Source organism: Varanus komodoensis, unplaced genomic scaffold, assembly GCF_004798865.1.
Source record: "Varanus komodoensis strain SLA01 unplaced genomic scaffold, ASM479886v1 scaffold34_1, whole genome shotgun sequence".
Lineage (NCBI taxonomy): Eukaryota > Metazoa > Chordata > Lepidosauria > Squamata > Varanidae > Varanus > Varanus komodoensis.
Genome location: NW_025335854.1, coordinates 5,401,458 through 5,428,123, shown reverse-complemented (window position 1 = coordinate 5,428,123; position 26,666 = coordinate 5,401,458). Strand labels below are relative to the sequence as shown.

Below are 26,666 nucleotides of genomic sequence, written 5' to 3'. Positions count from 1 at the left end.
TTGGGAGGAAAGCTATGGCAAATCTAGACAGCATACTAAAAAGCAGAGACATCACCCTGCCAACAAAAGTGCGTATAGTCAAGGCTATGGTTTTCCCAGTTGCAATGTATGGCTGTGAAAGCTGGACCATAAGGAAGACTGAGCGCCAAAGGATTGAGGCCTTTCAATCGTGGTGCTGGAGGAGACTCCTGCGAGTCCCTTGGACTGCAAGGCGATCAAACCGGTCAGTCCTAGAGGAGATCAACCCTGACTGCTCTTTAGAAGGCCAGATCCTGAAGATGAAACTCAAATCCTTTGGCCACCTAATGAGAAGGAAGGACTCCCTGGAGAAGAGCCTGATGCTGGGAACAATAGATGGCAAAAGAAGAAGGGGGCGGCAGAGGATGAAGTGGCTGGATGGAGTCACTGAGACAGTCAGCATGAGCTTAAGTGGACTCCAGGGGATGGTGGACAGGAAGGCCTGGAGGAGCGTTGTCCATGGGTTCAAGATGGGTCGGGCATGACTTTGCAACTAAACAACAGCAACCAACAGATCTAACAGGATCCTTGGCAAAATATTCTGTTTCTCCCCACTATGTTGGGCTTACCTGCCAGTGGCAATGTGACTTCACATTTCTTCGTGACAGAATTGGGAGAAGACTAGACCTTTCCATTGTAAAAGCAGCATTGTTTCAATAAGCAGCTTCATAGCTTTTTCCTGGGGGTTGCCTCCTTGAAACCTGGGTGATACTGCAGTCTCATTTCAAGAGTGAAAGAACAGACTTTAGAATCTTTTAAAATGTTCTCGAGATGTAATGACTCACTTTTCTTAAAATAAAAATCCATTCGTCTACAAAATAAATCTCAACGCTTGGCTTTTTCTTTCATTCTCTTTTTACAAGCAGGGAGTCAGTCCTGTAAGCCATCTAATGAACTGAGTCACAGGCTGATGCCTCCAAAAAAAACCAACACTGGTTTTGCAGAGGCAACTTGGTAGCAGCAGGAAGAACACGAAGTCTCGCAAACAGAGCTCTTTTGCTGTTGTTTACAATAAAAGCAAAGGTTATTTTCTACTCATCTTCCACATATGAGTAGAAAATAATCTCCATGAGTATGTATCAATCTCCATCTTGGAATTTAGGGGGTCTTGTTTCATTTTCACGTTCCTTCTTCACTAGTTTTCAAAGGCAGCAATGAAGAGTTTCTGGTGTTGTGTTTTGACAAGGAAGGACTTGCCATTACTGCCCTTATTTGCCATTCTGTTGTGCTAGAATATTTCTAGCATAGCATTATATTTTTCTTGCATGTCAGAACAAAAATCGGAGAAAAATAGATCCCAAATATGTCTGCTTTTAAACGCAACAGAAGAATTGCATTGCTAATACAGACAGCCTTGTGCAGATTCCATTTGGCTATTCTGGTGAATGTCACTATGTCCTTGTCCTTCATAAATTTAAACCCATTTAAGCTGGTAGCCACTTTGTAGTGGTGAATTCCTTGATTATACATTCTACTTCCTGAAAATGAAGATGATCACCTATGAAATGCCAAGCATTTCAAATGAAATGGCCAGTGATAGCCATGGGTTTAGGCTGAATTTTTGTTCAGTTTCTACTGCTATATATGCGCCAAGAAAACCAGAATGACAGAATCCATCCGTGGCATTCATTTTTCCTGGAACATGTATTATGTGCATAATGCCAAGAATGGAAGGGAAAATGCAGTCCAGCATTTGGAGCAAACACTTCCCTTTGTCACTGATAGCCACAGGTCACCCGCATAGTCTTGTCACAACAGAGCATGGCTTCATGTTCTGGGGGTGAGGTCTCCGGTGAACATGCTGCATTGTCAGGTAATCCGTATCAAGGTCTGAAAAATGTATTCATTCCATAGTTTTTTCAGGCACAGCCCAGATTCTGTTGTATGTGATAGGGCTCTACCCATAAGCCATCAGGTTTTGCCCTGGCACCGCTGTAGCCTGCCCCCCACACTCTCTCTGAGCCCTGTCCCTGGTTGTGTGGATGCTGCCTGTCCTTGCTCCATTCCTGGTTTCTTGAAATCAAAAGGGAGCAACCCTACAATTTCATGTTGGAAGTCAGTGTCCTGGATGCCCAAGGCTAGTCTTATTTCTGTGCAGATGACGTATTTTCATTCTGTGCAGGGGAATGTTCTATCTACTGTATGACCATCCAGGACAAATTCCTTAACTGAGAAGCTGTCCTGTCATTTGACCTCCATAGAATGAGCTCTCGCCCCTGTGAGTTTTGTCTACCAGTGAGAGGGTATCCAGGCCTCTCCCTCATTCCATCCTGGGTTAGAAACAGGTGAATTGCATTCATCAGTGTCCTTTTCGTGTGCACGTATTGGACTTGACAAGCTCATGGGGTGGTGGCGACAGGAGGAATTCCCTCCTTCCTGTCAGTCTCCTGGTTTTGGTTTTACCCGTGATGGCTGTTTCCCATAAAGCATCTGAGAGGGACCCTTGCACAGAACAGGGAAATGTACATTTATCCAGTGTGTGGAGATAGAATAGCTGCATTTGTATCTAGGCTTACTTTTCCTACCCTGGAGCTGACCTGGTATTTTGCCTCAGCCAAGGATGGTGATCTGCTTCTGTGTGAGATCATCCATGTTCATGCTCCATGATACTCTGTCATGAAATGGTTCTTGAGACTTTTGCAATCGCAGGCCAAAGAAAGGCCTTCCTAGATTAGTTTTATTTAATATGCATGGTTTTAGTCACATTTTAATCATTGTTTTTGTAATGACAGTTTTGTAAGCCATCCTGGGATGATTTTCGTATAGGACATGGTAGAAATATTTTAAATAAATTTAAATAATTGTTGGCTTTAATATTTTGTTAACTACCCAATGCCTATGGGAATGGGGTGGTATATAAAAATTTAAATAAATAATATAAAAATAGGAAAGTAGAGATTACATCTGCTATTCTGTGGTAAGCATAATTTCTAGAAAAACAGTGGGCAACATAAAGCACTGGAAAAAATACTCCATGCAAGCTGAAATTGTTCTCCTTAATTCCCTAATCACATAATAATGTAATGGAAAGCTCATGAAAAGGGTGCTTCTTTCTGTACTGTGTAGAAGTGTATCAACGGCATGATTCGCTGATTTAAACCATCTCCCATGCATGCACGAATAGCAAGTAAGAAAATGACACTTTGGAAAGAAGTAAATATTTAACAGTGACCATTTAATTTGATTTGTTTTACAAAAAAAGCAGGTATAAAAAATGAGCAAGAATTTCATAATTCTGTCCCAGTTTTGCAATACAAAACTGTCCTTAAGTATAAACGGAACACACTGATCAGCTTTGCTCCTAACTCATCCGCATTCAAGCTGTTTCCAGATCTGGAATGCAGAAGATCTTCTAGATTCTAGGAAGTCTCATTTTGATTTTATAAACACGTTTTGGGGAAGGCTGTCAATACTTTCTCCTTGAGTATCACATGGAATGTTTCCGTATTAGGATCACAGATCAAGATCTTCTAGGTCCCAGAACATTAACACTGATCAAGAAATCTCTGCATCTTCTGGCGGAACCATCGAGTAGATGTGATACAGGCTAACACCAAAATCGGCACCCCATGTTACATTCCCTCCATACAGCTTACCTAATGCATGGAATCGATAGCTCTGTGCCACGCCACCATACCATGTTTCTGTGCCGGCAGCAGGGATCTGGGCAGTGATGGAGGCACAGATACGCATGGCACCAAGACACGGGGCAAGAGATCCTGCTAGTTAGGCGGAGGCAACAACTTGACCAAGTGATGCTGTTTTTGACAGTGGTCCCACGTCGGGTAGGATGGGCAGCTCCTTTAAAGCAGTGTGCACTTATTTGGTTATCGAAAGACAACTGCCATACCTAGTTCCCCAAGCATCCCCTTGTTCATCTGATCGCTCATCACAGATGCAGTGACATGTTCCCTTCATAGAGGTGTTATTTTATAGATGGCAGAGAAAAGTTGAGATACTTAAAGAACACTGACACAGCAATAAGCAAACTGACTCTAGATACCCTTGCTGACAGCTGTAAGGTTTACAATTTGACAAGAAAATACAAGATCCAGTTTCTGTTACTCATAAGCTGCCCTGGTCTCAACACATTTAACAAGGAATGCTGCCTGACCACTCAAGAATTGAAAACATTGACCTCAGTCCCCACCATCTGCTCAGAAAGGCTAGCCAAGAAAAGAGAGGAGGGTGCATCTTGTTATAATTTCCTGAAAATGCAAATCACCCTGTGCAAAAACTTGTACGTGTCACTGAAATGCTCTGCAAGTACCAAATGTTCTTTTTAGAAATAAAATTGCACTTTTAATCATTATCCAACATCTAACAAAAATGCCTGATATGCATGTTATGCCACAGATATGAAAAAGCAAGAAGGCAAGCTGAGAAAGAAATCCGGTTCACATGACAACTTGTTTAAGCCATGGTGGGCTATGGCACGCCCCAGGCAGTTTTTGAATATTCAAGCCGCAGTTTGTGTCATCTGAACCTGGGCAGTGGGGGTTGTTCTAGGATTATGCCAGGGTTGTTTAACCCTTGAATAACCCGTGCTGACCAGGTCTGTGCAACACAAGCCATGGTGCATGTCCACGGAGGCTTGCCTATTCAAAATGGCGGTCAGTGCATCCTGCAAAGTCCCGCTGGCCTATTCACCATGGCACCTTAGCGTTACATGCAAACCGGTCCACAGAGAGATGCTCCCCACAGGGCAGTGATGGCGTTTGGTTATTTTGGTCTTTGTACCAGCATTTCCCACATCCATGGTAGAAGGGCACTTTTGCTGGACTTAAACTGTTTTTCTGGCCGTTAAGACACGGACAATGGAACCTACACCTCCTGCTGCAAGAGCCTGCAAACAGAAACAATACGATAGAGAAATCACTAGTCAAACCAATTTAAAGTAATCAAAGACAATTATCATCAACAAACATTGGCATTTTTCATGCAGCTATTACAAAGAAGTTAATGAGATCAGGATACACTCTGAACTACAGACAGAGTATCTACCCTTAGGGGGTATGGGTGGGGATGCCTCTCCACAACACTAGCCTGCATTAAGACACAAATCCCTGTTCTTGTTTATTCCCCAGCTAAATTGCTTGCCTTAATGTATATTATGTTAGTTCATTGTGTAAATTACCCTAAGTTGTGATGAAGGCAGGTAATATTTCTATGACATGCAATTATGCTAAATAAATGAAATGAATTATTTTCTGTTTTGCTTTGCTGGAGCTCCCACGACATTGTCACTCTCTAGGGACTATTACATCAGCTGCAGCTACTATTGCAGTCTGCAGAAAGACAAACTGATTTCATGGGTTAAGTGTTTCCATGAGATGTGTAAGAATGCACAAAGAGCTGTAAGGTATTTGAGTTTTGAAAACAGATGCTTTCTAGGAGGTACATTCCTGACTTCACAAATTTGCTTGTACTTCACTTCTTTTCACTTGATTACTTAACAGCTGATGAGTGGTAACTGAATATGCAAATCATCCCTCTCTCTCTTTCTGAGATGAAATACCAGGTGGTCTGAAAGCTCTGCCCACTTACATTAAATTCTGTGAGGGTTCCATTCATATATGCAAGGCATCACTTGTACATGCAACTACTGCCAGGAGAATATGCAAGTGTGAATCAGCCATGAGTAAATACACCGGGCACTGATGGTTTCCAGGAGCCGGGTGAGAGCAGAGGCTTCTAGATGCACTCAGAAGCCCTGTGAAGATACTTCTCCTGTCAATCAAGCAAACAGGTGCAGAAACCCCATGGAGACCTTCCTCCTCAACTCAGGATGGTTGGGGAGTGAGCACAGCTCGGGTGCCTACCTACTTCTCTCCCTCGTTTACAGTTATCACATGAGCAAGCTGAACACCTCCACAGAACATAAAATAATGCCATAAAGCAGGTCAGGAGGAGCAACAGTCAGACAGACAGAAAGGGTTAGCCTTGCTAACGTACCTTTTCATGCCACTGCAGCAAGACAGCACTGCTGTTGTCAGAAGGGCTCTCAAAGCCCTTGTAGATGTATTTCATTAATAGATCGACTCCATTCTTATCCAAAGACTGTACTGCCTTTTCAATATCATTGGCTTTGAAAGAGATGAGAACCTTCAGGACAATACTTTCTGCACGATCCTACAGAGATTAAAAATAGCACATATAGGCAAGGAATCATGACTGAGCAATATCTGTCTCCAAAGAGTTAAGAGCACAATTCTAGAAGCATTAACTAGGACATTAACTCCCATTAAACTCAGCTGGATTTACTTCTGCACAAGCATGCCACTGAGTTCAACTATTATACCATGGAAGTTCAACAAGCCTTGTGACAGAAATAAATTAGCTTTAATTTAGAATACATGACTGTGTGAATACATCTGAGTTAAAATATCCCAAAATTGGTTAGTCTGCAGCTCTGATTTTCCAAATAGGTAAAATCAAATAACGCTTACAGCCATTCCTCACCCAGTTCTCTGCTTTTTTATTCACCAAGCCTTCATCTCAGTGAGATGAAAAGTGAGAGCCCAGAACAACTGGGCCAGACAAGTTCACGTTAGAATAGTTTGGACAAAATGCTAAATTATGATGTGCTTCCCTTTCCCCTTTCCCCAAACCCAGTCACAAGAGATATGGAGCTTCCGCTTCCGTTTGCAATTAGCTACAGTTTATGCTCATACCTGAGCATATGCTCAAACCTGTGGTTAATCTTAAGTGTGAACCATACTTAAGAAGCCAATGAAATCACAGTGAGAATAAGCACTCTTGTTAAGTCTACTAGTTACTGGAAATGCTTGTTCATTGCTGCTCAGCAATAATTCAACGGTGTTTTGGGATGTAGTTACAACATTCTGAAAAGCAGTAAATTGCAATTACTATTCCACAGCACATGTTGTGCCAACCACCTCACCTTTACAGACTGACTCTTGGTGTTGATTGGAGGATTTTTCAGAGCTGCCTGTAACGCAGCCATCATGTTCCCTGTAAAGAGCAGTTAAGAAAAACACAATCTTGCCAGGCACTGAAGGAATGGCAGAGGCTGCTAACTTGCTGGCAGGCCATTTAAGGCTTTGGTATTAATTTATAAGGCTCCAACAACTTGGAACTGGAATACGTGAGAAATTGTTTTCTCCGGTGGAGACCCGTCCTGCCACTGCAGTCATCCTCACATGCCATCCTGCCTGCGCCGTATACTGAGGCCCATCCCTCTGGCAACATCCAGGAAGTCTTTTCAGTGCTGGCACGCACTCCCCTCACCCTAGAAATGAAAGATGCGGGATAAGGTGCAGGTGCTATTTATTTATCTGACGTCTGATGTTCTGTGATGACTGTCCTTTTGATTTTGTTCATTTTCTAAAGATTAGGTTTTCAGCGTGTTTTAGTTTTACTATATATGTATATCATGGCTACTTACACTTTCTGAGTCTGCTTTGTGTGGCTGGAGGTACAGAAATGTTTTAAATGAAATGTAGGTGTTCAAAATGCTTCCGACACATCAGCAGTAAACCTTACGGTAACACTCGTAAGGTGTGTCAGTGTTATTTCACGCTCTGAAGGGAGGCAGGCCGGGCAGTCTGCTTCTGGGAATGTGAAGATGTCATGACCACAAACCATGGAGGGCTGGTGGACAACTCATGGTGCACCTGGTCAGGTTCACGCTGGTCTGCTGATCCTCGACTCCTGTCCTCCTGCAAGTACTGCAGGGGACACCTCAGTACTAACTTGTTTTCCCCTCCCTGCCATGGCTGTAAGCTGTTTCCAGCTCATAATGACTTTTCGGCTCTTTATTTATTTATTCGATTTATATCCTGCCTTTTTCCTACAAAGGGCTCAAGGCAGCTTACATCATTCTCCTCCTCCATCTTATCCCCACAACAACCCTGTGAGGTAGGCTGGGCTGAGAGTCTGTGACTGGCCCAAGGTCACCCAGTTGGCTCCATGGCCGAGCGGGGACTAGAACCCAGATCACCTGAGTCCCAGTCCCACACTCTTAACCACTACACCACACTGGCTTTACACTTTTTTCTCCTTGAAATTGTGAAAACCGGTCTGATAGCTGGCCTTCACAGTCACTATTTGACAGCTGCTGGCATACCCTTCAAAATACCTGAGCAGCACATTGGAGGGGCTGTCAGAGGGGGCCAAACTTTTTTTTTAATTACTCCTACAAGGCCTGTGATTAAAAAAAGATTAACCACGCTCGTGCAACTATCAAGGTGGACAGGGTAATAAGTGTGACATTTTGGAAGTAGGCACTGACCCAAGGAGGGACCCTTTAGTTTCTCCTGACATCTGTCAAAAGGTTAGCTGTCAAAGGAAGCCAAAGGTGCAAGTCATCCTTACTTGCAAGAAGGGGGAAGTGGGTTGCCTCAGTGGAGCAAGATCTTTTTTTCCTAACTAGACTATTCTAATGGCATGTTTACCTCCTTGGGAAATGCCCAAGATTGATGCCTGCCATACTCTTACAGCAGGCACTCCCCAGAGCATTGACCCAACCAAGGGATGCATTTGTGGAACTCCACATCACTGCAGCTGTGGCTTTAAAAAACCCTGGAAACCACCGCACACACTGTAGGTGCATTTTTTTAATTGTGGGACAACTACTGACAGCCTTTCCAAGGTGCTGCTCAGGCATTTGGAAGGGGCTCCCAGATGAACTGACTCAAAAAAAGATCCTGGACTGTGCAGAAATGGATAGATTGACTTTATCATTGAAGGAGAAAGAAGATACTGACTTTTATCAAACTTGGGATTTTTTTTATTATTGGCTAGAGAAATGGGACTTCGCATAGATTTAAGTATGTTTTTAAAGTTATCATAAATGGAAAAAGAAGGGTGTGGGAGCTGACCCAGCAGGCTCAATGTTTTTGATGATGGATATTGTTTGTAGTTTTTGTTTTGTCTTTTTTTTTCAGGATTATAATTTCAAATAAAACTTATTTAAAAAAAAAAAGGAAGGGGCTGTCAGTGGCTGCTAAAAGAGGGACAGAAAAACCTCATAATCATGGTAGGGCATATCCAGCCATGGTCCCCAAGCGCCACTTAGGTACCGCTGGGTGCCTAGGCAAGCTTGGCAACGGGGGAGGGTTGCTACTCTTGCTACATAGCTCAACCGATGATTCACCGTAACCATGATGGGGTCAGTCATGTAGGCTGAGAAGACATGAAAACCCATGGTGAGCACAACCACCCCCACAAAAAGATACAATGTGTTTGAGAATGACAAGCCACCTTGCAGGTATCAGTCCGGATCTCCATGACATGACAACGGGGTGAACCACAATGGGTTGTCATGTCAAGTGAAACTGGTGAACAGCTAGCTTAAGGCAATTCTGTGACTGAAGTGCAAGTTAAACCAGAAGTTCCACTCGTATCTCACTCTTTCCCACTATCCATTGATGATGAAGCAGTGTCCCCCACCTCTCCAGTGTTAAAAGCACTGATGTGACAAGTACCTATTATTATTACTTTTAGTCAGGGCACTTTAGCACTTACCCAGATAAGCAGTTTTAGTGATATGGTTAATAACCAAGAAAAGCAACAGCTCACAGACAATATGCAGGAAATTCAGGTAGCGTACTTATGGTGGAGACCAATGTTAATTAGCTCTACTTTAGTTTCAGAAAAGGATTCCCTGTTCCCTTCATATGTCTTCATTACTTTCTGAAGCTTATTTAAATGTACCACAAAGATTCCTTGTGGGAAAATTCATCTGAAATCCCCAAGCTTGCTAATATCCAAGCTTACTGGAATTCATTCAGAATAGGCAGCACTATGTTAAAGGAACTTTACTCTCAAATAAATGCTTAGGATTTCAATGTGGAACTGAATACTAGTTGGACCATCGCTCACGAGATAAAATGGATGTTTTATGCTTCCATAAAAGGAAGGCCCCCAGAAAACTCATGTACTTCCTCTACTCCTTCTGTCTGACAGGAGGAAGTTATATTGCTCTATGACTCCTCCTTTCCTTTTATTTGATCTGACAAGGTCAAACACATGCTTTAACTCTGCAAGCAGAGTGGGCGATAACCCATGCATAACCTCTGATAGGCAAAGTTACCAACCTATGACTTCAGATCTGGACATTTTGCTTAGACTATATTAGGCAATTTTAACTTTTTTCCAGTTCAGATACTGAGGAAGATTAAAAGATGAGTTATTTCATGGAAATAAAAATATGTCCTCTATAGCCTTAAATGAACATCAATCTAGTTTACAGCTGTCAAAACCAAACATTTGAAATTGATTGAATGTGCTGGTAGTACAGTATTAGTTATGAATGTTGTATTAACGTATCAACATGACATAAGCTGTTCTGGAGGAACTGGATCCTGACAGTGATGCTTAAGTATTTTTCATGAAATTAATGAGTGTTACTCATGAAAAGCACTGATATGATTATAAATCATATGATGTCAGTGGGTCTACTCTAAGAATGTCTAATTCTGAATCCAATCCACAATTAAGGAAAAGGATGTTCAGTGAGGAAGCTGCATCCAGAATCTCAACCTTAACTACGCAGACTTAACATTTCAGTCCTGGGAACATGAAGTAATTTTAAGATTGACTGAAGACATAGTTCCCAACAATGCCCCCAGTTCTGAAACCCTTCTACATAGGAAAGTTTCCAAGTAAAATTTGATCAACTAGCTACACAATGTCACTAAGATGATTAATGAATTAATAAAATTAGGCTTAATCATCACAGGATGTCAGACTAGACAGTACCAAATCTACCTTTTGGCCTATCTACTGTGAAGAGAGAAGGAAATTAATATGGAGTAAAGTGGGGAGCAGAGCCATTAAAAGTGCATTAAAAGTGGTGGCAGGCTAACATCTCTGCCCAGCCAAGTCTGTTAGTGCCTTGTTAGCTTGTCCTTGGATAAGCCAGCTCCACCTAATGTCAACAAATCTTTCTCCTATCAAAGAAGTATGGTAAGGAATAATTACGTCCATAGGGCACCATGAACATTACAGAGCAGCCAGGTGCAGAAGGTAAATCAGTGAGTTTCACAATGAATGGGGACCAGAACCAAGTTCTCCTGGGTGACCAGTCCAACACTCCAATCACCACACCCGTCTGATTTGCTGCAAATCAGCAAGCATTTGTGATTCCCAACTGATGAAGACTAACAAGAACCAAAAAGGCTCTCCTACCCTAAACAGACTGCTGAAACAAAGAAAGCTTAGACACTGGAAAAGACTAGGAGTGAAGTTTTACCCTAAGTCATCATATGCTCACAAGCCCCTTGTCCTCAATTCTGAGCATATTTCTTCAGCATACTCTCTTCAGTTGCTATTTCATGCCTGGTGGTGGTTGGTGGACCTTAGGGTTCTCCTAAAAGACTAGTAACAAAGACAATTCCTTAAATCTAAAATCTGTCAATCACTTTTACAGTTTGTGGGAACAAACGCTACCTTCTCATATTCATGTACAGTTTCAAAGACTTGTGTGGCTTAGGGTTTAGTTCTTCTATCAGGCTGAAGCATACTGGGACCTTATGAACTGCAGTTGTGGGTGACAGCCCTGAAATATTTAGTTTAATCCCAGTCCTGCACTTTGCCTTCCAATCTCAATTCTCATCTGCAAACCATCTCCACATGCTTTGGATGACGCATACAAAAGCATCCTTAATAATTATAGAACATGCCAAATAAAGAGCTATAAAATTTTACAAGCAAGCACCTCAAGTCTCCTCTTTATTACTCACAGAAATACCCAGCATGCTTTTACAGCCAGATCTTACAGTACATCTGCACTAACGTCTTGCAACCAGTATGGCCTTCCTCAAAGTAAACATGTCTAAAGCCAGGCTGCAACCCTGAGCATGCAAATGACAAATGTTATAGCAAAACCCTTTCGGGCACTCAGAGTGCTTCATTCAGCATTCTAACCGCCTTGCAAGGCTGGCCACTTTGACCTCTCGCTCATGTTACGGGAGGGGCGGCGGTTGCAGAGAGAAGGGCTTGTGGAGGCCCACGGGGGGGGGGGCATAGGGCTCTGCTTCGGGGCCTACTTGCGAGGTTAGGCCGGCGAGGCCCCGAAGACATGAGGGCCGCCCTTCATCTCACGCAGGAGAGGAGCACAGGCCAGCTCGGAGGCAAGCGCCACCGCAGGGCGCGGCAGTCCGGCCGGGGCGCCGGCGCGAAGCAGGCCCCGAGGGGGCGGCGGCGGCCGCGGGGGGCCCGGCGGGGCGGGAGGGAGCGGGCCGAGGCTGACCCGCGGCCGGCCCCCCCCTCGCTCCCCGCGGACGGTCACGGAAGGATATTGCCTGATGCACGAGTCCACCTCGCCCTCGTCGGGGCCGGCCTGCCCGTCGCCCCCGTCCTCCTCGTCCACGAACTTGTTCTCGTCATACTCGTCCACATCCACCCGGCGGAACCGCGCGGAGGAGACCGTGTGCTTCGCCATCGCCTCGCCTCGGACGCTGGGGCAAGGCAGGCGCGGCAGCCGACACCCTCCCTTCAAGGCGGCGGCGCCTCACGTCAGGAGGAAGGAAGCCGCGGCGAGGCGGCCGCCGGAGCCGGCACCGCGCATGCGCGGCGCTCGCCTGCTTCTGCGCACGCGCGCCCCTCCTGCTGTCCCTTGGTGCTATGTTCTAGGCGCGCCGAGAAAATTATTATTTCTTTTGTTAGTATATATGTGTGTGAGTGTATATATATTTATACCGCCCCATTCCCATAGGCTGTAGGCAGGTAACAAGAATAGGGGAGAGGAACGCGGACTACGAGAACTATGCATCAAACTACAATCACCCTTCCCTAACCTCCCGTGTTGTTGGTGCTGATTTTGTACCTTTCTCAGGCAAACCTGCCGTGCATGCGCATGCGCACCAACCGCACCCGAGCTATGCGGTGTCTGGTGCCCATGCGCAGAGCGGCCATTTTAAAAAGGCGTCCCGCTGCCAAGAGGCGGTGCCTAGTTTTTGCGCAAGCGCAAAACTACTAAGCTTTGGGTTGAAAGGTAATCTAAGCAGGCCCTAGTTAAAGTTCGCGATCTCTGTCTGGTTATTCGCGCACGATTGTTATTAGATAGCTTTTATATCCTCCATTTTTTTCCTCTTGTGAAGAAACCGAGGCGGCTTACATGACTTAATTTTATACCCCAAACAACAACCTTGAGAGGTAGGCCGGGTTCAGAGGCCCGGAATCACCGAGTTCGCTTCATGGCCGAGTGGGGCGTCTAAACGGGATCTCCCAGGGCTCTGGGCCAGCCGCCGCACCAACCCCAGCCTCTCGGGTTTCGGGATCGGCTCTGCAGGAGGGAAGGCTGCCTTACGGCCTTCAAATTCAATTAGGCCCGGCCTTGTTTGGCCTGCCTTTTGGCGGTGATTGACAGCTGCAAGGCGGGCCGTCGCAGCCCCTCGTCCAATCACGGGCTACCTTGGGTTGGCTGCACTCGCCTTTGAGGAGGAGCTCGGCGGAGGCCTCTTTCCACGCTGGCCTGGCTCTGGTACCAGGATCCTAAGAGGAGCTCCGCCGGATCCAGCGAAATGCTACCTCATCCAGCTGTGTTTTCACGCAGTGGCTGGCCAGCAGTCCCTGGAAACCGACAAGCAATGTGCATGTAAACAGCACCCTCCGGCCCATAGCTCTCAGCAGCTGGTGTGCATGTATTACCTTCATAGCCGAAGTTCTCTGGCAGTTCACAACAATTTAAAACAAAATTACTGTTAAATGGTTAAAACAGCTGTATAATGTAAAAGCAAAAAAAAAAAAAAACATTAAAATGTGGAAGCAATATAAATACGTGTAATACAGTACAAGATTTAAAATAGTGTGACAGGAGTATTCCACGGGAAAATAAGATTTTCACCTAGCTCGAGAAAAAATACCATGTATGGTTTCCTGGGAAGTTCATACTGCCTCTGATACTGGGAATAGTGCCATGAATTTGTCCATTCTTTTAAAGCCACCTACACATATGGTCAGTCCTGGATCCTGTGGAAGAGAATTCCATAGTGAAACAGTATTCTGTGTTAAGAGGGCTTCCTTTGTCTTGAATCTCCTACCAACCAAACAGGTGCTAGAATTTTAAGATGTGTCAGGAGGGAGGGAAAATCTTTAGAGCATCCCACCTCTGTGTCATTCTTGGAGAAGCCATTTGGCTACAACCTACCTTTTAAAAAATGGGACTACAAAGATAAGTGATCATTTTAAGAGACCCAATGAACTGTTCACAATTTTTCAAGCTGGGGATGTGGCCAGGTAGGTATCTTTTTTTTGTGTGCTTTTTCTTGTTTAGGTTTTATTTCACCCCATCTCAAAGTCTGGGATGGGTGCATAAGCATAAACCAACACACTGTAATAATTTCATCAAATAAAAATAAAGAGTTTTGCAGACTTTAAATGTTTAATGGTGCAGTCCTGTGGCTTTTGATTATTATAAGCCCCTGAACTTGCCGGCTTGTAATCAAACTGTAGGGCTGGTAGAACATTGGAGGTAATTTCTGCCTCTTTGTCCTGCCATGCATTTTTAATTTTTTTATTTTTATTGGTTCCCCCCCCCCCCAATGTGTTTTTTTGGTCAAGTCTATTACAGGAGTTTTTAATGGTAGAGAAGATGGCTGGCAGAGCCCCAGGTTAACTCATATCCTGACCCCTTCAAATCTTTGACCCTGCCCCCACCCCAAAGCCACTCCATTTTACTTTTCTCCAAGAGTTCCTGAACTCAGGCACTATAGCAGTTTTCACACAAGGTGGGGGGATGTCAGATCTCTAATTCTCTCTTATGAATCTGGAGCGTTCTCCAGCTTCAGCTACCTGACCTATCCTGTAGTCTCTCTGATGCTGCATAGAAGCCAGACAACTGCTCCCTCAAGCTGTAACCTATACGTGTTTAGACTGAAAAAATATTCTACAATTTCCATCTGAATGCTTAGAGTTGTACAATTTCCCCCCCTGTCTAAACAGGCATAGGATTGTGCCCTGACAGTCTTGAGCCTAGCAGATTTATTATGGCATAAATTTAGGAGGACTAGAGTCCAGTGCATTGGTTAAGAAGTTATTAATGTGCAGATTACACCTCTGACACATGTATATTGACTGCTTTTGAAAGTTTGTTTCACATCTTCAGGGATATATATATGTTGAACTGCTCAAATCCTAAAAAATGAGTGAAAACAAAAAGAAATTTAGGTTTACGTTCAAGTGAGGGAAGCCAAAAATAATCCTAATTCTGCTCCCAATGAACTCAATTTAACAGTGCAACCCCATGCATGCCCAGACAGAAAAAATCCCTACAATTGCTAGTGTCACCCAGGTAGCCTAGCTGGCTCAAGAAGCGCAAGTTGTTGACCCTGCATCTGTACTTGACTAGGATTACACCTAAATGATTTCTCTAGAGGTGACTGAATATCAGCAGGTGCATTGTCAGCCAACTTCACTACGGCTTCATTCATTTTATTAAATTTACAACCTGGCTTTCTGTTGACATACTCAAAGATGAGTTAAAAGAATCAAGGCTACATAGTGCAGTGACAGTAAATCTGTACAACACTTTTATAAAGGAAAGAATCATAAAGCAATACACCCCTCCTGCACCCTCCAGGCCCTAATGCTCCTAACTGAAAAAGGAGGGCTGCCCTTCTTTTACTGAAGGCTGCAGCAACAGTGACGAAGACTGATCTGGACTTTTCCTTCTGCTGCTGGCTGCTGCTGTTCCCTGTGCTGCCACATTATCCACAGTACATATAAAAACAATGTACATAATTTGAGTATTCCATGCAAATTAGCTCCAGTTCTCCAGCTCATTGTGTATTTCCTAGGTAGCCATTCCTGCCAAGTGAACTGTGCAACCATGTGTTCGATTTTTAGACCAGCTGATTTAATCCGTTTTCTTTCTGTGGCCTTCATGCTCCGCAGACTTAGTTTTCTGGAAATTGCTCAATAATTCTTTCCACGTGAGCAGATCTTCCCTCTGGAATTATTTTCAAATGTTGAGCTTTCCTTAATGACTCATCTGGCATTTTTAAGTGCCTGACAATATTTCTGGGTTTGGGGCGTAACAGTTGTTGTCCAAAAGAGGGGATAACATTAATGGGTGGTATCAAATGGGGAGGGGGTTTTCTCAGTGGGGGCAACCTGGCATTCATCATATGTGCTGGATACTGAGAATGTGATGCGAAGGAGGACTTTTGCAGATTTTGTGCAACATCTGAGTTTCCATAGAATGGCTGATGCGGTGTCTTCATAGAAGGAAGCGACATTCTTCTTATGCTGTTAATTTGTTGTGCATTTTGCCTGTCAGCCAGTGCTCTTGCAGGCAGAATTGGATGGTAGGGACTTGCCCATGGCGTAGTAGCCACGAAATTGTGCAGGAGCGAGTGCCAAAGCCCACCACACAGCGGGCTCAGTGCTACCTGGGGCCACATGCTGGCGAGGCTGTGCAAAGCTTCACAGTTCCAGATGGACACTGGGAAATTCTCATCTGTGTGATACAGCTGTGAGAAATAAATGCAGAGGGTGATGTCTCGATACTTCAACAAGAAGCTGTAGATTTTGCTGATGCAGCCATGCTCTGCCTCATTGCAAGGGGAATAATTTGAATAAAGATTGATATATGCAGCTTTCTCACATTTACATATGACTGAGTCTAGATAACCTCCCGGTTCAAATAACATTGACTCCGGATGAATGTTGTACTCTGTGCAGTTCGTGGCACGGCCCTTTTGAATTAGTTTACCTGATATGTGCCTCAGTTCATAAAAGAGAAGATGTTTATTTTGGTGGTGCACTGGCCCATAGGGAAATCCAAAAGCTTTATGAAACTCTACATGAGGGACTCTTGCTTCTTCACCTGTCCGTATGTGATAAGGACAGTCAATACATCTTTGGTTCGTTGCTAGCCAGTAATATGGCTGAACAACTGTACCTTTATTTGTGCGGTATTCTTGGCAAAATGTTTCAGTTTCTAGCTCCATAGCATAGGAAAATCTTGCCCTTGTCACTTGGGCAATCCTGAAACAGAAATTCCTAGTTGGTTAGTTTCTGGCTTGCTGGGAAGTGCTGAAACTGAACAATACAAAATTAAAACAGTTTGAAACTGGATTTGATGTCCTCATGCGTTCTTCTACACAGAAACTTTAAGAACTGTGCTTCTTTCCATACTAAGGATTATTATTATTAATTTTTGCCCAGGAACCGTAGCCTCTTCAAAATTCCCATGCTTCCTTGGTTGGAATGAGTTAGGGATTAAGGTTAGCTGAGCCACCCCTCATGTAATATAATGTAATATATATATATAAATACACACACACACACACACACACACCCTAATGTAACAGTGTCAGTCCACCCAATAAGAATTCTACTGGCCTGAGTAGAATTTAATCTTTGCACCAGCTGCCAGAATTGGAGGCTGGTTAAAATGGCAGCTGAGTGGATCTTGCTTGCACTAGTGTGTATCTGAGCCATCACTGGGCATGTAGTACACTAAAGCAGGACATGGGAGGTGGTAGCCGCACTGTGGTGCTGTTCTGCGAAGATGATGTTTTTATGAATTCCATCACATGCACACTGTGCTTTCACGGGGCATCCACCTCTAGACCAGTGGGGTAGTTGGCACCATTTTGTAAGCTGGATTCAGTGAGAATGTATTTATTGTTTTCCCAGTTGCCATATGAGCTGGGAAATGGCCAAAGTACCCATGGGCCTGTGACGCCATCCCAGAACAATGGTGGTAAAATAGCTGTGGAGCCACATGCGATCCAGGAGACCAGCTTTTGTGTCATTTCCAGTAGTCTTCAGACCACTAGACCGCCTTCATGAAGCAAAGGCACCCTGCATGCTTCCTGGTGCACTTTATTGTTCTGTTCTTATTAGAAAAACTTGCTCTCTCGGTTGGGAAAATGAGAGTGATCTCTGCTTCGTTTTGGAAGAATTGAACTTCAGATCCCAGAATTCTTGTATTGTACCAGCTTTTGGTTAAGTAATAAGTAGGTGTTTCCCAAATATTTGATAGTTAGGGCACTCTCTTTCTGGGTTGAGAAACTGAGAGGCAAATAAAATTCACTCAGAAAGATACGTATTTTCATGATCAATATCAGGCAAAGTGGGATGTCCTTGAAATTTCTGGACAGCAATTAACAGTGAAATTCTATATGATAACTTTCCCCAAACTGATGTCCCCTAGATGTGTTGGACTACAACTCCCAGCATGTCTCTGGGACACTCAGTTGGAAAATATTACTATAAAACTCTACTGAGAAGTAAGCCTCACTGAGCTCAATGGGACTTACTCCCACCTATATGTATATAGGATTTCCACCTAATAGAGTCTCCTGGTTGCCCCCTTTCCCATTTCCCAGCTAGGATCAGGTTTGGCATTGAAACTCTTATACTCCTACAGATCTAGCCACAAAATGTCAAAAAAATATGCAATAGAAGAATGGCTGACTTCCCAGAAATGAGATAACATATTCTTAGCATTGCAGAAAATAAACATAGTCTGTTATATTCTTAAGATGGAGTAACAGAGTTATACTTACTGTCAGTATGTCTCCAGACCAGAAAAGCAGCAGTAAGCGCTAGCCTACGCCACAGCCTTGCTTGAGTTGTTTGCTGTATTCTGTTGTAAATGTCATAGTAGACAAATCCCCCTTCCAAGCCCTTTTCTTTTATCAGTTATTTTTTCTTCCCACTTCACTCTTTTCTAGTAAGTTTGCTTGTGGACTGGATATGTACGTACTGCTGAGGTAAAGTAATTTTAGTGGCTCAGCAGAGGAGCTTGGTTGTTAGGATTGCTGCAGTGCTAGGAAACCCAGATGTAAACAGGCAGCTTGCTCTCATTTTGAAAGGCAAGTCAGATTAGCTCTTGTGCCACTTTCTGCCATTACAAAACTGTATGGTATGGTTCTTTTACGCAGCAGAGAAAGCGGGCTGAACGTCCCTGCTTTAACAGCTTATGGTCTAACTTATGACAGCTCAGAAGACAGCCATGGCAAGGAAAGAGGGATGAATGTAGGCAAACACACAGGGAAGAACATTTTCACAAAATTAACACAGATGTTTATTGATATTTTAAATGAAAACAAAGGTAGCAAAGTGGTGGGTGACGGCGAACCTTGATATAGTATTTAGGGTATAGCCTTACATCTAGTTACCTTCAAGAGCCAGTGTGGTGTCATGGTTAAGAGCACGGGACTGGGACTCAGACGACCTGGGTTCTGGTCCCCGCTCAGCCATGGAGCCAACTGGGTGACTCTGGGCCAGTCACAGACTCTCAGCCCAACCTACCTCACAGGGTTGTTGTTGTGGGGATAAGATGGAGGAGGAGAGATCATGTAAGCTGCCTTGAGCCCTTTGTAGGAAAAAGGCAGGATATAACTCGAAAAATAAATAAGCCCCACTGAAAATGGGAACGGGTTATGAGTAAACTTGTGTATGACTGTGCTACAGATTCTTGACATTAGCAGCTGGAATTCTAACAATAATTCTGTAAGTGAAGCCAGAACTTACTTACTTAATTGAAATTATAAACCCCCGTTTAAAAGAGGATTTCAGGGCAGATAGTCGGCATAAAACCAAAACATCAACAAATGGGGAGGTACACAAACTACTTTTACCAACTAAAAATGCATATGAAAAATCAAAAGGTAAACTAGCTGGACAAACAAAGCAGGATTTAACAACCTTGGTGCCAGGCACATGGTCTGCGTGACAGGTATTCCATAGTCTACGATGGAAAGCACTTTCTCTTTTGTAGATGTACTTTATGTATAGATGGCAGTACAAAGAAGGGCTCCTGCTGATGATGTTAATGAAAGAGGCACTCCTGCGGATATTTGGATTTCAAAACAAGCAGAACTTTAGAGGTCCGCATGCACCAGCGCTTTGAATGTAGCTTGAAGCTAAGGGGCTGCCATATAGTTCCTTCAGAGCTGAAATGGTTGGACATTAAGCTTTAGTATAACAGCAACCAAAACGTCCACAGGGCGGCAGCAACACAATGATTTGCTTTATACGTCATGATGGGAGCGCTTCACTCGCATCTTAAAAGGTCTTATGTCTGATGTTGTTAAAATGGTCACTTGGCTTTTTTTCCTGATAGGACAGATTTTCCACTGCCTTCTCTTAGAGAGGCTGCGATACATTAATTGCTGAATAGCGAGCTAAAAACAAACTCATCTGAGCTGTTCAGTTTCATTCAGATCAAGGACATGTGGCTGGAGTTTTGTCTCTGCCTGCTGCAGTGCCAGCCCTTTGCTTCTCTGCCAGCTCCGTCCTTGCAAGGCAGCAGGAGGGCCCTGTGCTGCAGCCCCTCAGAATGCAGCATTTTCATCCAATCAAATCCCCTGCCAGTTTTCAAGAATGAAGCCTGCAGGGGAGCAGAATCCAAATGAATCGACGAATACAAACAGAAGAATTTGCTTTTTTGCTTGCCACATATGCTATTCCCAGAGCAGGGAACTGGATGATTCAAAGGAAGAAAGCTGGCAAGTGAAGTGTTCAGCACAAGGAAACACAATTGATCATTCAGTGGATTTTGAGGACTTCAGCTTTCTATTTGAAACAGTTTTTGCAAGCAAACATTTGTTTCAGTTGTACAAAGGGAGCTCAACTAAATACTGAACTGTTTGATGAACTTATAGGATTCTGTGCAGGACCATAATCTTGGTCAAGTAGACATCAACATCAATAATCCAAGGATTTTATATACTGTTTTTCATTCACAGCACACTATACAAGCATTAGTAATGGTCTTATGTGATGACTTTCAAATCCAAAAGTCCATAATGCGTTTGCTGAAGTACCACTACAATTGTAAAAAAAAAAAATCTGGCACGTATTCTGAAGTGCACTTTCAGTCTGTGTGATTTCGGTGAGGCCGGGTTGGATCTTTCTGTTCTGCATGCTGCAATGAAGTCGTCATACCCTGTAGCAATTCATTTCATTGAAGGATCAGTAGTTATAGACAAACTCTTTTTCTTGAAAGATTACCATCCATAATCTGTGATAAGAATTCCTTTCCATCAACTTCTGCTCAAAAGGTTAATACACAGAGTGTCCAGTGAGTAAAATCTCATAGAAAGGGTTAGTATTTTGAATAGTCGAATTAGGACATTCATTCTGCCTTCCAGGTTTGTTGGAAGTACGCATGCAACAAAGCCTTTCTTCTAATAGACACCCATAGTGCCCCCTAGAACACTAAGCCACTTGGTATCCTGTTGTGCGAGTTTTACCTCGCTCTGTCTCACTTCTTTGCCCTCCAAAATGCAAACAATATTTTAATACCTTTCTTGAGCAAGTTGACTGGTTCCAGCCAGTTTAGAATTATTTTATACTGTATTGTGGTATTTTAATTTAATATTTATATTTTTAATTTATATTATAATTATTGTGAGCCGCCCTGAGGCTTCAGCGAATGGGGCGGCATAAAAATGTTTTAATAAAATAAAATAAAATAATAAAATAAATGCATGTAATTTTCTGATGTACCGGCTGGAACCACTGACATCAGAAAAGTATGTTATTGACTGAGACCAACCAGCAGTCTCTGTAAAGGGGGCTGGCTTTTACTGAGCAGAAATCCCCATAGAAAGTTTCCCCTCAGTCCTTCTAGAGTTTTCCTATATGCTACCTAACTGGAAGTCAGGTTGTTTCTCTCAGAGCATCCCCTGCAATGGACTAAGCATAGGCTTTGGGATCCAAAGCTCAACCCAGGTAGGTAATGTGACTAGATAAATTAGGTTAACTTTCAAATTTAACTTGGAATTCTGCACATGTGCATGATTATCACCTTTCTTGTGCCCTGCTTATTTCTCACTCCTCCCCATGCCCCAAATAAACTCTTTTTTATTATTAACTCCATTGTTTTAAACTGAACTCCCATGCGAAAGACTGCAGTGTTACAAAACACATTGCAAAAGCTTGTGTTTCATGATTTTTTAAAAACGGTTTCGGTAAACTTTCTGTTTCTGACTTTGGGAAGATCAATCCATTTTTCTTTTCCCTAGAGTTGGGCTGAAGGGAGGGGTCCTTGGTCAGCAATTGAACAGCCTAGATATAACAGAAGGTTCATTTGACTGGTGGATAGCCAATCAGAAACTATTTCCTGGGGAACCCATGTAAAGAAAGGGTCCACCAGGACAAAAGGTTATCTCTTCTCCTGGTCTCCATGGGCTCAGAACATCCACAGAATCTGTCAGAGGGGCAATCAGTTCAAGGAATAGGAATACAGGGGTACCTTGGCTCACAAACTTAATCCGTTCCAGGACTCTGGTCGTGACCCAAATTGGTTGTGAGCCAAGTCAAATTTCCCCATAAGGTTCAATGTAAATAAAGTTCATCCATTCTGTAAGTTTTTTTTTTTTTTAAATAAGAAAAATTTGAAAGAACATGACAAAGAACAACAAAGATCGTGGCCATCTCCCCCCTGTCAGCATGACCGTGGATGCGTTGTGGGGGGGGGGGAGACAGGTGCGATCGTGCTGGTGGGGGGAGATGGCCGAGATTGTGGGAAAGACAGGCGAGATCATGGGCATGCTCGAGCAGGAAAGATGGGTGCAATCTCGGCCATCTCCCCCCAGCACGATCGCGGCCATCTCCCCACCCCCACCCAAGCACAACCGCAATCATGCCTGTCTTCCCTGCATGAGTGCTACTGCGATTGCGGTCATCTCCCCACTCGGGGAGGCGGGGGAGACCGCCGCAATCATGGTCACCACCCAATGCAGCGTTTGTGACCCAAGTCAAAATTTTAATGATATTTTTGTTCGTGACCCAATATGGCCGTGAACTGAGGTGTTTGTGAGCTGAGGTACCACTGTACTTCTCCTATAATTCAGCCCTTAAAGGCTGCTGCCTTGGATTCTGATTCAAGGTGGTGATGGAGGAGGAAAGGTTCGAATTCACAGCTGAAATGCCAGAGCCAGTGGCCCAGGCTATTGCTGAGGACCAGGTGATTTCAAGGTTGGTGGGAAATTCTGATGAGGAAGCTAAGATGGGCATTGGATGGCATCTCTGATTTGAACATGCCGACTTAAAATCTGTGAATACTTTATAAATACTCATGCATAAACAAATAGCATAAAAATTGGTTCTTCTGCCTTCATCACAGTGCAGTGCATAACAGATTGGTTGTAGTGGAATAATGTGATTTAGGAAGATCTCTTTAACAGTGAAAGAATGTAATTAGATTAAGTCTTTATGCAGAACAAGGTGAAAGTTCAGGATAAGTATAATTCTGGAGACTTAAAGTGAGAAAGCAGAGCTCACGGCCTGTGTTAGTAGTCCATAACCACACATACAGCACAGATGAGGGAAAATCTGGCATTATTTCTGCTACTAATAGTATCCACACAGGAAAGGCCTCTTTGCATTCTTAAATCTTAAGTATTGAAATATTGTAGTGTTCTGTGCTTCAGAGGATTTATTCATGGTTTCATCTGGTAATTAACGGTTCAAAGTCCAGGAGTGTCACATGCTTTTCAAATAATCCAAGGCATCATGTTTCTGTCTAATATGACTATTTAACCATATGCAACCAAACAAAGGAACGTATGATATGTTTCTTTGTCTGCTTGTCTTGCCTAGTTTCATGTGAAGAATTTGGGTTTGGCTTCCAACTTGCGGTGGCCTCCATTCTTCTCGGTTTGAGTTTTCTCTTGTGCCTTTTGGATTTTACACACGTTCTTTCCTCCGACTGTCAGGTGCTGAGAACTAAAGGCAAGTATTTGCCTGAGACCAATAGTCCGGCAGAGCAGAAACTCTCTCATGTGAAGTAGCACTGCTATTGGCACTCTCAGACAGCTCCCCAGTTCACTTACGTGCTCCTTGTGCCCTGGCCGCTTTATATGAAAAAGGGATGGTCTTGTTGGTTGGCTTACTTTCCCCATGCAGACAACTGCTTGAAACAGGCTACAGACTTGCTGCTGCCATGCCTTACAGCCCCCGATCATTTAGTCACCTCTGACTGGCAGCTCTGGTAGAGCAGGGAGAAGGGAAGTAGAATCCTATCACATCTCTCATCATCATCAGTGAAATCGTCCCTTGGTTTTTATGTAAAGATGCTGATTCAAACTTCTTTTTGTCAGTCTTGGCAACAGAGATATGAGAGTAGTTAGCATGTTAAAAGGTGCAGCTACTGAACATCAGGGAAACGTCTGTCCGTTTTACCACCAAAGACGAGTAGCCTATGACTGTCTGTGGCTGTTCCCCAGTTGGCTCCATGGCTGAGTGGGGACTAGAGCCCACAGCACCTGAGTCCTGCTCGTGTGCTCTCAACCACTCCATAGAAGGACCCACTGCAATGGTTAAGAGAGAGGAAAAAGGAGGGACAGTAGAGGAAATGGGTGACTTTTTCACTTCTGCCTCCGGCCTTGCATCCTGCGAGCTCCAGGCCCACCCACAGTGGCCCAAAGCAGATTCCTTGTGAAGGAATCCAGTGCTCAATGGAGAAAAGGGTTCGCCGTCTCTGCTGTAAACTAACAAAGTTATTATGGCATAAGCTTTTGTGGGCCACAGTCTTTCTGGTTTTTGTTGTAACCAACAAGGCTACCCCACTGGAAATGTTTTGTATTAGTGTCTTTTGACCTGTGCAGAAGAATTGTAATTCACTGGCAGAGGGAGGGACATAACCATTGTAGCCTGTGGCGGAAAATGTAAAGAATCTTCCAGCATGTCAGCATTTTCTTTTGTTGTTCTCATCATGGTGGTCCCTGGACCACAGCTGAAGAACTGCTGGCCCATTTCCATCCTGCACACAATTTGCAGCCTTTCTTTTTCTCTGTATTGCCAACTGACAGTGTACATGAGTAGTCACTATTACTTAAGGCAAGATGTTTTGGGGTTTTCTATAATTTAACTTACAGTACCAGGAAGTCTTGTACTCAGTCGTTTTATAATTCATCTGAAATGAAGCTACAAGGTTTTTACCGGGCTCCTTCATACCTATTATGTACAGTACAGTTTGTAGAACAATGCAATATGTTATTGTTGGAATGACTGGTAAATTGTTGCATGATTTGACAGTGTCCTACTTTAAGGTCAAATGTAATACATTTGTTCTTGGAACAATAAGGGATCATAAATTGTCCGGCACAAAGCTCTTTGCTCTTAGTATGTGTGGAAGAGTTTGCAGTCGTGTTCTTTATATTGTTGCTGGTGTTGGGAGACCATCCATAGTTTTGAGTTTTCTGTTTTTTAAATCTTTGTATGCTGTTTTTCCAGCAACAAAGTTGAACTTGGAGCATCTCACAATAACAGGAAAACATAAAACAGGTGAATAACCTCTTAGTCTATGTGCTATCTGCATCCTCATCAACATAATAACATTAACAACAAGAATGGGAAAATGAACTATGAAACACTTTACCAAAAACACAGTAATTCAAAAGGTAATGATATAAATAAATGCTTATCACCAACATTTCAAATTACGATAAACCAGTAGCATGTGCTGTTTAACATTTATGCGAAAGTTCCAGGAGAGATCATTTAGGGAATTGGAGTTGGTTATCATCGGTATGTTGACGACAGCCAGATCAGCTTTCCACGGTACCATTTAAGGCAGCCAGAAAAGAACTCCAACAAGCGATATAAAATCCAAGACACAACACAGTTCATAGAGTTCTCTGCTACCAGGTAGGGAGATGGCCATGTGATTAAGGGTGCAGTTCTATGGGAATCAATGTGGAAGCTCATGTTTTTCCGGTACAGAGTAGGAGGAAACAGCAAAGGCAATGCCTGACTCAGCTCTGCCCATTCTTCAGGTTTGCTGGTTGGCTATTTTTGAATATCTGGTGAATCTCAGAAGAGGAAGGAAGAAGGCTAGCATGGCTTCGGGATGCCCCCTATCCTGGCCATTGCAATCTCCCTCTTCCCTCCATTTCTTTTAACCCCTCTTTGAATTTGCTTTCCCAGGTTTGGAGAAGAGCTGGCACTGTTGTTTCTGCACCGGCTGTAAGGGGGAAGAAGAGGGGGCGGGCTGGAGTTCCATTTCCCTGGTCTGAGGCTGAAGAGCTGTCTGTGACCTCCGAGGTGGGAATCTGAGCTGTCTTAGGGCCTCACAGACAATACCTTGGGGACATAGGATTGTTTCCTCCATGACTTTTAAGGGAATAAAAAGGCCTCTGGCCTGAAGGCAGATACAGGCTGTAGGCATTTCCCATCTAACCCATCAGCTTCTCTCCCAGGCGCTGCTCCGCAGGCAAAAGTTCTTTCTTCTGATCACCTGCTGATCTCAGATAGGCACTGAGCTGAGAAAGGGAGTCTCACTCAGCTCGGATGGAGAATAATCCATCCCCCAGTGGATTGGATTGGCTGAGGAGGTAAAGCCAGAAACTGTGCGTGCTGAGGTATGGTGGGTGGAAGGATGGACGGATGGCGTGTGCGTGTCTTTGTGAGTGTTACGTGAGCAAGCGGGGAGCTGTGCCCACTGCTGCCATGTGGACTCCAGGAGGCTTCCTAGGCCTGCGGACATTCCTGGTCTTTTACGTCTGTCATAGTCCATTTGAGTATAGCAGGACACCTGCCTCCACTGGCCCAGTTGCTACTTTTTTGTTTAACCACAGTTGACCTTGGCCTGAAAGAAAAGTCATGAAGTGCTGTAAAGTGCCAGAGAGATGTTGTAAAGCGCTTCCTTTGAGTGAAAATTCTTGATTTAACAGAAAAAGAAAAAAAAAGCTGAGGTTGCTAGGATGTAGGGGAGG

At 43.7% G+C, this 26,666-nt stretch overlaps 2 protein-coding genes across 2 annotated transcripts; both read right to left on the bottom strand.

Annotated features, from left to right (window-relative positions):
• Positions 1-3,172: 3,172 nt before the first annotated feature.
• ARPC5 (actin related protein 2/3 complex subunit 5) lies at positions 3,173-12,523 on the bottom strand. Its single transcript, XM_044439221.1, has 4 exons — positions 12,285-12,523; positions 6,923-6,995; positions 5,974-6,150; positions 3,173-4,864 (listed from the first exon to the last, which is right to left on the bottom strand). Exons 1-4 carry the CDS (start codon positions 12,425-12,427, stop codon positions 4,802-4,804), a joined length of 456 nt encoding a protein of 151 aa, XP_044295156.1. The 5' UTR covers positions 12,428-12,523; the 3' UTR covers positions 3,173-4,801.
• Positions 12,524-15,737: 3,214 nt separating this feature from the next.
• APOBEC4 (apolipoprotein B mRNA editing enzyme catalytic polypeptide like 4) lies at positions 15,738-24,865 on the bottom strand. The gene is made up of 2 exons (XM_044439276.1): positions 24,846-24,865; positions 15,738-16,956 (listed from the first exon to the last, which is right to left on the bottom strand). The coding sequence occupies exons 1-2, from the start codon at positions 24,863-24,865 to the stop codon at positions 15,882-15,884; spliced, it is 1,095 nt and encodes a 364-aa protein (XP_044295211.1). The 3' UTR covers positions 15,738-15,881.
• Positions 24,866-26,666: the final 1,801 nt, after the last annotated feature.